This window comes from Macaca thibetana, chromosome 9 (genome assembly GCF_024542745.1).
Source record: "Macaca thibetana thibetana isolate TM-01 chromosome 9, ASM2454274v1, whole genome shotgun sequence".
Lineage (NCBI taxonomy): Eukaryota > Metazoa > Chordata > Mammalia > Primates > Cercopithecidae > Macaca > Macaca thibetana.
The window spans coordinates 107021183-107033340 of record NC_065586.1 but is presented as its reverse complement, the minus strand read 5'-3'; the positions used below and the strand labels follow the sequence as shown (position 1 = coordinate 107033340).

Sequence of the window (12158 nt, the reverse complement as noted above, 5' to 3'; positions counted from 1 at the left end):
ATGTTTGGGATTTGCTTCAAAATAATCCAAAACAGGGTGGGGCAAACAGGCCAAGAGAAGACAGAGAGTAAATGGAATGAAACAAGACTGCCTATGAGTTTGTAATTATTTAAGTTTGTAAAGCTAAGAGAAGAGTACAAGCAGATTATACTATTCTACTTTAAAATTTCCATTAAAAAAATATTAAAAATTCACTACACAATCTTATTAAAAATTTACATTTTCAGCATTTTCCCTAAAAGATGCACGTCCCCAAAACAAAATTTATTAGTTACCATTCTAAACGGTAATATTTAAAAGCAACCTAGTATCTCTAACTCATAATATTCAAAAGAAGATATTCTCAATTATAATTACTATAGAAACAAACTATATTAACAGAATTTACTGAAAAATGGTCAACTTAATAATCCTAAGTGAATTTGTAAAGAGCTATTTTTGACTCACTACAGAAACCAAGTGAAAGTTATGCATATATTACTGTCAGTTTACTTGGTTTCCTAATCCAAAACATATATATATATGATTTGACACATGTATGAGTAAACTACAAACATGAAGTCAAAAAAGTTCATAAACATTTTAAATATTATGAAAAAGCAAAGCACTGATACCTGGTCATCATCATAGTTAGGATCTTTCACATCTACCTCCTCCACATCATACACCTGTCCAGGTGTACCCCAGACACCTTTGCCTCCTGCACCACCTGAAAAAGTTTAGAATTGAGAAAGAAAAAACATAAAATTCATCAATTTGTTGAAATCTAAAATAATCCTAAATGTTCCGATGTTAAATAACAGCTAAAAAAATTTGTATTTAATGTCTATGTTAGTTTTTTTTCCAGTTTTCTTTCCCTATTGGTTTCCTTTTTGTTCAGACCACTCTTTCAATATTTCTGAAAACATTAAGTTCAAATAGCTTATGAAGTTAAAAACTAAAAAAGCAGATACTTTAAAATAAAAGCAAAAACAAATAAAGATAAAAAATAGCTATACTGAGGACCTCAAAGGGTATGATATTGCAGCTGAGCTCTAAATTTTATTCGACATTTCTTTGGGACCAAGACAAAAAGAAACATGCTGGGCCAGTAAAGCGTAGCATAGAAAACTCAACAAGGGAAAAATTATTTGACAAAAAAGGACAGTAACCACCATCAAATATTTTAAAGTCAAATACAGTACTCTTTAAATATAAAAGTACACATTAAACCACACTATTAAGCAATATATTACAAATATAGAAAACAATACTAATTGCTTTTAAGCATTAACAGCCCTGAAAATTCTATTTTCTAAATACAAAACAACCAATAGAAGCTTAACAATTCCAATTTTCGAAGTTGCTTTTCTACATCAACTTACTGAAATGTTTTAAGGACCAATGCACTACATTATTTTTTAAAGAACCTTTACAATGTCACCAACATTTCTGTTTTTGGAGGGTTTTATTTTGTACCAACTATATCCTTGCCATCAGACCAAAACAGAATCTGATAACCAGGTTTCATTTTTATATAAACCATGATTGCAGAGCCATTCAACAAAAATAATTTTTGACACCACAAAAACATTTTACAAGAAACCTACACTATAAATTGAAGTTCCCACCATTCAAAAGATGATGAAATCATCAGAAAACTCTTAATCAACAAATATTTGTCTATGACGTGCTAGTCACTATTTCAGGTACTAGAGATACAGCAGTGAAACAGACCAATGCACTACAGAACCCAAAATAAAGAGCTAATGAGAACTCACAACCAGATCTCGGAAAACATTAAAATTCAGATCCAGATGTTATCAATCAAATTTATGTTTACTAGTAGTAGTAATGGACATAATTATATTAATTAAATAAGTATGATGGATTTCTGACTCCTTTCAAACTTAAAGAACATATGCAAAACTCGTAAGTGAAAAACATCAGTGCATATTTTGCTGGAAATAAACCGTTAACATTTTGCTAAAGAAAATTAAATCTACTCAAACAAGAAAAAAGATCAACCTAAAGAAAAAGTGAGATGGTCCTCACCTTATTACTAAGTAAAAATATATACAAACTGTAAAGCCTTATATTATCACTGTTTTAATTTCTCTCATTCCTAGAACAAGGAAATTGTAGTACAAGAACCAGACAATTTTTTTCCACTTGTTTATCTTCCATTTGTTGGACATGATATATACCAACCTTTCTTTGGTAGTCCCCTTCCTTTCCCAGATCTGGATCGCCTATCCAGCAACCTTCCCTTTGGACTGGTTGGCACAGTTACTCCACTTCTAAGGGCGTCACTCCCATTGTCGCTGACCGAATCGCCTCTGCCAGAGTCCCGGGATGAGTTTTTCCTTAGTCGTCTTTTTGCCTTGGCATTAATTCTAGCTTCATTAATGGAGGATGCTGAAATCCAATTTCCATTTATTTCATTCTTTATTTCCTCAGTCCCAGGGTTTTCTTCATCACCAGAAAAGAGACAGTCACTTAAATTATCAGGATCTTAAAGAGAAAAATGAAGAAAGAAAATTCTAAGTATTTTAAGTATCTACTGTTTTACAGACATAGTGGTAAGTTAGATTAGGTTGAATCACATGACACGACCATTTTTGCGGGTAAATTACAGTCGCATATTGGGAATTTCATCTACTTCAATCTAATAAACAACAACTAAATAAGATTATTTTTCACATTATCAAGGAAAGTAAACCAAGGCACTGAATTTTAACAGTTTACCAAAAGAAGCATGTTATTTCACGTGTTTAGATCATAAAATCTATGCTAACAGCAACACCAAATGTAAAACCCTTAGACTTTTATGAGCTAAGAGTTAAGCAATTGGAGATATTAAGAAAAGACAAAGCATCTTGAGAAGAGACACAAACTAATATTTATAGAATGCCTACTATTATTTATCAGGCACTGTACTAGACACTCTATCATTTATTTATGCACAAGTTTGGCAGTTAGTTATTATAACATTGAGGACAGATAAGGAAACTAAGGCTGAGAATGTTTAAATGATTTGCCAAACATCCCGTAACTAGGTATAAATACTTAAGATCTATTAGTAATCCAAAAAAGAACGAAAGGAATTTAGCAAATAATCCATATGATTGTTAAGCTGAACTGCTGATGCTTTACTGCCTCAAGATAAAAGTTTGCTTTCAAGAAAAGCCATCATCTCAAAGTCCTAATTCATCTCCCTAAACTGTTCTCATATTACTTACCATCCTGAAAATCTTCCAGCCTATATAAAATTGATTCTTCTAAAAGAGATCAACATACTGGAATTTCCAGTGGTTCCCCTACTTAGAATGTCACCCTCATTGTTATTTTCAGTTATCAAAATCCTTTAGGATATAGCCCAAGTCTTACTCCCTCCATTAAAACTTCCCTTACAACTCTAGCTACAGTAACACTAATTGCTCACATACTATTCATTCAACACATCATGGAAATCACTTTCTTTTTATATAACAGTCTTTTTCTTCCAACTAAGTCATACGCTTCAAATGAGAAACCACAACTAGACTGTATGTCCTTCTCTGTATCCCCATCACCTAGCAGAGTGTCCTTCATACTCAAATTCCATGGAGATCAAGTGGAGGCACTTGGCTTTGCCCTGAAAGCTCTTTAAGTCAGAAAGGCTACTGCATTAGCTACCACTGGGCCAGAGTTTTGTTCATTATTGTTAACTCAAATCAGAGCTGAATCACTCAAATCATTTTCTATATGCCTAAAGATAATTATAACATGTCAGGTCTATGTGCATGGACTTTAACGTTTTAAGATATATTCAAACCAAAAATTTTCATCAACCTATAAAAAGCCTACATGTGTTTAAATCTTTACAATTCTTGACATACTTAGGAAGGTGGGAATGTTTTATTTTAAACAAAATCATCTATTAGAGCCAAATTATTTCACTAGTCTCCTAAGTAGTCTCCCTGCCTGCAGTCTTCAAACTATACTGAATGAAGACTGATTTTCTCATGCATGCCCTCACTGAAGATCCTTTAAAAGTAATCCCATTATGTCACAAAACATGTAAACTTTTTTTTTTTTGAGACGGAGTCTCGCTCTGTCGCCCAGGCTGGAGTGCAGTGGCGCAATCTCAGCTCACTGCAAGCTCCGCCTCCCAGGTTCACGCCATTCTCCTGCCTCTCCCTCCCAAGTAGCTGGGACTACAGGCTCCCGCCACCACGCCCGGCAAATTTTTTTGTGTTGTTAGCAGAGACAGGGTTTCACTGTGTTAGCCAGGATGGTCTTGATCTCCTGACCTCGTGATCCGCCCGCCTCGGTCTCCCAAAGTGCTGGGATTACAGACGTGAGCCACCGCAGCCGGGCAAAATGTAAACTCTTTACCTTGTAACTTGATCTTGCCCTTGCTTACCTCACCAGAATCACTGCTAACTACTCCCACACTAAAATTGTCAGAGCTTAAGTTAGATATCATAGGAAGGAGATGGGAGGGATTCATTTGGCAGAAGAATATTGAGTATATTACAAAAAGAGTATGTATAAAGTGGGAAACCATTAAGAAAATGTTTCAGTAATTCAGTCACAAGCTAACTGGTAAAGAGCAAGGGTAGTAACTGTGGGAAAATAATAATGTTATACTTTTAAAGAAAATAATAAAGGCTTTTAAGCAGAATGTATCTACGATTAAAGAGAAGTGGAACAATGCCTTAAAAGTTTTCGAACTGGTGAGAAGCTGGTGTTAGGATGGTGTGTTTGGGACATCATCACAACCATCAGCAGTAATTACAGTCTTAGTGGAAGCAGCCGTAGTACTGTTTCTTTCATCATTACCACTACTATTGTCAACTATTAGATTCCAGGTTCCACACTACATGGTACCTATTAGATACCAGGTTCTATGCTAGGCACTTTACATATGTGGTCTGTAAGCCTCAAAAGCTGTAGAAAGAAACTGTTTATCCTCATTTTACAGAAGGAACGTGTTTCACAAGAAGTTACATATCTAGAAAGGATTATGGCTAGGATTCAAACCCATATTTTTAATCCCATATGACTATAACTACAGAAAATACAAAACTGGAATATCGCAGGGTATTGACAGCTAAAGAAAAATGGACAAGGGAGTGAAAGTAAAGAGAGATAAACAAAAATGATTAAGTAGAAGGGGCAGAAAGACCAGGATCAGATAAATTAGATGACATTTTCATGTAAGAGTGGATGGTTGAGAAAAACATTAAATATCTACCTGTAACATAGCACTTTCATCGTTGCACTATTCAGGTGAACCACAAAACTAGTCCAGAAGACACAGGACTCAGAACTATAATAAAATGTCTTAAACTGTCCCTTGGAGTATTCAATTTAAATGTATCTATTTCCCATAATCAAGTTTTCTTTTCTTCAACCATTTTAATATTCTTTCAAGTATGTTTATGTCTCTGCAGCAGTAAACATTCTCTCTCAGTATAATTTATATATTTGACCTTATAATTTTTAACCTATGTTTATATTAATTGCTTTATATTTTGTTATTCATACTAACCTAAGTGTTGGAGTTCCATAGCCCCTATTGAGCTGACTTTAAGAAAACCAAAATTAAAATGATAACCTGAGTACAGAATGTGATGACTTCAAAACTGTTTTCTATTGTGTACTAATTCCCTCTTTCTGAATTCTGACATCTCAATAGTAACCACTCTAATTATATATGACCACAGCACCCGAAAATCACATTTTCAATTAGTGGTGTCCAATGAGTGGCATAATTAGATTATTACCACATTTTCATGTATTACATACCTAGTATGTGCTTCACAGACTTAACACACATATACAGTATCTCACTAAATCCTAATTATAAATCTATACAGAGGGTGTTTATATCCCAATTTTATACACTAAGAAACTGAAGGTCAGAATAAATAACCTACTTCCTCCAAGTAAAAGAGTAAGAGTGTGACTTGGATTGCTATAGAAAGAACTTACTACAAAGAGGGTCTGTCTTACGCCTATCCAAATATTGAAGAACAAGTTTTTTATTTTAAGGCAGTGCTGGACAGAAGCACCAAGAACAGGGTTAAAACTAGGTCTTATTGTAGTTAGGAACAAAAAGTATACATTTTAAAGCTATGTTTCTATTTCTAATAGAAATAGAATGCAAATCACATAAGAAATTTTAAATTTTCCAGTAACCACATTAAAAAGTAAAACCAGGTGAAATTAATTTAAATAAATTTTATTTAATCTAATATAACCATAATATCATCTCAACATGCAAGCAATGTAAAAAATTATTGAGATAGTTGACCTTCATCTCAACTCAGAGTAGCCACATTTCAAGTACTCAACAAACACATGTGGCGAAGCGCAGTGGTGCACACACCTGTAATCCAGCTACTGAGGAGGCTGAAGAGGGAGGATCACTTGAGCCCAGGAGTAATAATAATCACATGTAGCTAGTGGTTACTATACTGGACAGTGCAGAAAAGTAGCAATTACCTATATGTAAAATATATTCTTAAACTCTATTACCATCCCCATCTCAATTAAGTAGGTATATATTACCCATTTATAACCCTAAAGCATACTCATACAGCTTCTGTACATAGCAGCACAGAAATGATCATTAATTACATAAAAATTTTTTCAATTTTTTACCACACTTTAAAAAGATCTGTAAATAAACAATGGTAAAGAAGCTTCAAATTCAACATGTTTGTTCAGATCAAAGAAAACTATGTATGTTGTAAACAATAGTGAGTTGTCATTGAAGAAATAAAGATGTAGTAATGAAATACACTTAAAATGACAGAAAATACACAGCTTTCAATATTAATAAAATTATAAGGCAAAGAATTATCTAAAGTATACCAATATGAACTGTTCTCACTATTCAGATATTATACAATTCTAATTACCTTTTTGGGGAGATGATTTTGAAAACTATAAATACATTTCAAATCATCTTGAGCTACTCACATTTGGTCATCTATTCCACAAAACTTTGTTCATTTTTATGATAATAACATACTATTGAAGCACCATGGAGAATTAGGGAAAATACCCTAGGTAATTCAGAATATAAAAATTATTCGTTAAGAAAGATATCAAAAGATACCAGTAAGTTAATATTACAGAAGTCACTAACTAGCCCATGTGAAAATAAGCAGGCTCACTATTCTTCTCTGTTCTGTACTACATAATGCAGGATAGGAATGTGTGGAATGTGAAAGGATACGCAGAAAAATAGGACGTGTAATGAATTCCCATGAAAATAAAAATCACAAACCTGACTTTAAAAATAATATAGCCCGTTTTCTTATAGCATGAATAAAGCAGTATTTAAAGATAGTTTTTCTATCATGTTTTTATAAAATATGGAATGGTCTGAAGCTTACTCACAACATAGTCAAGGTTCAAGATATTCAGCCCGGGCAACATAGTGAAATTCTCTCTCTACAAAAAATAAAAAATTAGCCTGGTGTGGTGGCACATGCCTGTTGTCCCAGCTGCTGAGGAAGCTGAGATAGGGGAGGATCTCTTAAGCCTAGGAAAGTGGAAACTGCAGCGAGCCATGATCACACCACTGCACTCCAACCTGGGTGACAGAGCAAGATCTCATCCCAAGATGAAGAAAAAAAGAAAAAAAAAAAAAAGGAAATTCTTACTTACCTGCAGGGTTTACATTCAGTATCTGCTCACTTTCTACATCCATTTTTCCTTAATTTCACTTGCACTGATTAAACAAATTACCAAATGGAAGTCTTCCTTCAGAATCTGTTTTTTTAAAACAAAAAAAGAAAGCTTCAACATCTTTTAAACTGATGTGATTAAGCTGAATTAAACTTACTTAAGCACACTGTAAAAACAAACAACAAAAAAAAACATAATTCCATTAAATAAAAGAGTTCACTTTACTTTCAAAGACAACTTACCCTAATTAACATTTGGTTCCAATCTTCTTGATAAATTTATCTAAGTCAAAAAAAATTCCAGATTTCAGCATGTGCCAAAGCACCCCTTTAATTGGAATTAAAAGATATGTTTGCGATATGTGGTTATGTCAAGTTAAAAAAAAATACACACATCCAAATCTTTTAGGAATACTAAGCCTCAAAATTAATCTGATATACATATATAGGAATATAAATACTGGATAGTTCCCTACCAATGAATTATGAGAACTACTCCAAAATAAAAACAACACAGTTTTAGTTAATAAAGAATATCACATGACTGTGTTATTTTTCACATTACGGCATATCTGAAAGGCAGATATATCTGCCACTCATTACCTAGGTCTATAATTACCAGAATAAGACTTTGAGATTGGGAGAAACTTTTAAAATCAGCTTTTTTGATAATATTACTTATATGAGAAATCCATTTTTTAAAAATCTGATCATTTCAGAAAGGAGTAAGTACAACAAGATAAGCATCTCAGTATTTTAGGCCTCAGTTTCAAAATGGCTTAAAAATTATTAATCCTGGAAGGTTTGATGAAATCAGTTACCTTTTAGACAATTAACTTAGTGATACAGATCCAATGTTATATGAAAGAAATATCAAAATAGTTTTCAAAAAATATATTACCAGAAAAAGTGCAACCAAATTAAGATTTCAGAATCTCTCTAGAAGTATTTTTTAAATAGTGGTTTAGAGTACTTAAGTGTATGTTTAAGTCACATAGGTTGGTTATAAGTCCTTCCAGTCATTTACAATCAGGCTGCTAGCAGTGTGCTCTTCAGAGATATAAAATGCACAAATTAATGGAAATGCCTAATAATTACAGAAAAGCACATTTTTTTCCATATAACGTAACCTACTGTTAGATGTCATTTAAGGATAACAATGATATATGCAGAGCCTCCTGGGACTCAAAGGTGAAACTGACTTTTAAATTCCACATTATATACTATTATTTGCTAACACAAGTTTATAGCCCTTTTCTTCAGAAAAGGGTACTATTTTGCAAAGCAAAAACAAATGGACCTTGTGTTAAAATTGTAAGGTTTTTTTTTTTTTTTTGAGATGGAGTCTTGCTCTGTTGCCCAGGCTAGAGTGCAGTGGTGTGATCTCTGGCTCACTGCAAGCTCCGCCTCCCAGGTTCACACCATTCTCCTGCCTCAGCCTCCTGAGTGGCTGGCACTACAGGTGCCAACCACCACGCCCGACTAATTTTTTGTATTTTTAGTAGAGACGGGGTTTCACCGTGTTAGCCAGGATGGTCTCGATCTCCTGACCTCATGATCCGCCCGCCTCGGCCTCCCAAAGTGCTGGGATTACAGGCGTGAGCCACTACCCGGCCTATAAGCTTCTTGCTATGGCATAATCCTCAGACTAACATGCTATCATATTGCTTGGGAACTTAACAAAACGGTGAAATCATTCTCTAATTCTATTTAGAATAAAATAATGTGAATCTTTAAAATCACTTTTTAATACAACTCCTGCCAACTTTAGATATGAAAAAAATCTTAAAAATATGTAGAGATTCATATAAATACATGAACAAAAATGATTTGCAAATCTAAACATTCAGCATCCTTCATGGCTGAAAAGGCTACATTCTGTTTTTAATTCCATGCATGAATTACATATAGGAAAGGAATAATGTCATATGTGTTTCAGTTTTTTAGAGTTCCATTACAAAGTCTTTTTCATTCTTGATGAAAGCATAACCTTTGAGAGAATATTTTCTGCAGAGCCCAATAAGTGAAATGATTATAACTAATGTTTATAAAGCCCTTTACAATTCAAAAAGAATTGTACATGTATTATTTAATGTACCTTACAGAACAATCTTCAGGTAAGTATTCCACCTTACACACAACTAAACAGATTCAGAGAGGATAGGTGATATGTCCAACGACAGCCAGCTGCTTAGTGAAACAGCCAGGATGAGAATTCAGACCTTCCAAATCCAGTACTGTTTGCACAAGTTCAATCCAAGATTTTAATAACCCACAGGAAGATTATTTTCAAGGGTTACCAGAAGCTTATTAAAACAGACTTCTGCTGTTAAATCAAACTTTTAAATGCTGTTTTCCAAACACTAAAAATAATTATTTTAAACTATTATACAGAAGGCATTCCGTCAAACAAAGAAAACTGTCAGGAAATTACTATCATCTCTTTTATTAAGATAAAAACAAAGTTATCTTAATAGTCCTGTGTCGTTAGGCAATGATAACCTGATCAAGAACTCAAGTCATATTTGAGAGCAACAAACACGTTTTAAGAGTTTAGATAAGCATAAGACATGTTCTACGTTTTTCTTCTCTTTAAAGTAGTAGGATTTTTTCCAATTTATTTAACCACCCTTACTTGGCCCAAACAAGAAAATATAAAGCAAAAAATCCAAACCCTATTTCCTTCATACTAACCTACAAAAATGAATTTTCGATGAGAAAACTATACATACAAGTTAGAAGAAAATGAAGGCTGACATTAAACACTGTCCTTTTCTTCAGTGTTACATGAAACAAGCAATCAGAAGTATTCAATTGCCAAAACATTCCCTAAGAGATAGACCCTCCACTCTCCCACGAAATATATATGTATTTCCTGAACTATACCTCATAAATTGCTCTGGCATTTTGGGGAGTCAAGCTTTGGCCATTTATTAACTAGGATTACTTGTATTCATTCTCCGGCTACAAACAGCTAATTAGCAGCTTAAAACCAGCTAAAAGCATTCTACTACAGTAATGCAAAAGTGAGCACTACAGATAATATTCAAGTGGCATTTATTTTTGCAGTCCTAACAATTATTTTTCCTTTCACATTAGTACCACAGAAAAAGCCAATCAATTATAATTCAAAGACACTTACTGAAATATTAAGGTATTCAATAAGCCTATAATGAAGGAATATTAAGGGTATAAATGCCAGTAACTCCTTGCTTAAAAAGCACTTGGTGGTTTCCCAAAAAAAGTCACGTTATCAAAATCATAAAAATTAAAAATACAAGTTAAAAAACAAGGGAAACCCTTTTTTGCCAGACATGTAGTCGCATTTCTGATCGTTTTCATCATTTGTAGACACTACACAGTCGCTGGCTATGTAGCGAGTTCTCACAAGGGGTAGGTGGGCGACATTGACGTCTGCAGACAGTTTTGAAGCTCTTGCAAAACTCCATGTACGTTACAGCATCAAACTGACAAATGCAGCAGACGGCATGCGTTTCACAGAAAGGGGGCTCCCTTCCCAGCTTTGTTTTCTCTGGGAGATTATATTTTACCTGAACTAAAAAAAAAGAGACCCTTTGCCGGAGGACTGGCTCGGCGAAGTTCGCGAGGGGCTCGGGCGGCGGACACGTGTTCGCCTCCTAGGGCCCCCCCAGTGAGGCTAGCGCGCGGCCCCTCCCCACAGCGGCCGGGCCCTTTCTCCCGCAGCGGGCTCAGGCCAGGACCCCCGAAGTCCCCAGCCCGGGTCGGCCCCCGGAAGGGGCTGGGCCGGGGCCAGGAACGGAGCTCCAGGGTCACGCCGAGCAGGGGGGCGCATCTTCAGAGAATTCCCAGGGAGAGCAGGGGGCGGGGAGGGCGCGAATCTTCCTCACAGGATTTCAGTCCAGCCGGAAACACGCCTTCCAATCCCGGCCCCTGAATTCAACCTCCGCCAGAGGGGGAGGTGGGTTGAGGGAGACCTTCGAGGGCAAGCGTCCCGCGCGCCCCTCTCAGTGGGAAGAGGGCTCCGGGAGGGGGCGGGCCCGCGCCACCACGCTCCAGGCTGGGCCCAGAAAGAGGGAACCGGGCCGGCTGCCCGCAGTCCGGGGCGTTGGGGCGGGCGCGGCTGGACCTATGGGGCTACGAGGAGGCAGCCGGGGCCCCGCACCGCTGGCCCGGACCTGACAGGGCCGCGGCCCCCACGCCCCCGCCCCCTCCCATCGTGCGGCTGCCTCCGAGGGGGGATGGGGGAGAGGGCGCAGTCTTCCCGAGCGTGTGAGCCGCGCCTACTGGTACTGACCCCTCCGGCCCCTGCCGCTGCTCGCCCAGGTCCCTGGTCAGCCGGCCCCGACCCCGCTCTTCTGGCTCTGCCGCCGCCTCGGAGAGTCTCTGGCCCCTCTCGCTCTGTTTGTTTTTGTTTTCTTCTACCCAGTAACACGGGGGCGAGAGGGCGGCGCTTATTGGCCAAGGCCGTGGTCGGCTGGCCAATCGTGGCGGTGGAGCCGGAGCTGAGGC

The 12158-nt window shown here is 36.7% G+C and overlaps 1 protein-coding gene across 4 annotated transcripts in view; it reads right to left on the bottom strand.

The window, feature by feature from the left end:
• Positions 1-12158, bottom strand: part of PDCD4 (programmed cell death 4) — a 27811-nt gene extending 15653 nt beyond the window's left edge. Inside the window, exons 1-5 of one of the 4 annotated variants that reach the window (XM_050804411.1) lie at positions 11944-12089; positions 7911-7950; positions 7648-7752; positions 2191-2493; positions 615-709 (exon numbers count right to left, since the gene is read on the bottom strand). In XM_050804411.1, the coding sequence (XP_050660368.1) occupies positions 615-709; positions 2191-2493; positions 7648-7690 (441 nt within the window). In that variant the 5' untranslated portion in view covers positions 7691-7752; positions 7911-7950; positions 11944-12089. Of the gene's footprint in view, positions 1-614; positions 710-2190; positions 2494-7647; positions 7753-7910; positions 7975-11943 lie in introns of those variants that run through there. The other 3 variants (XM_050804410.1, XM_050804413.1, XM_050804412.1) reach the window with 3 other exon arrangements.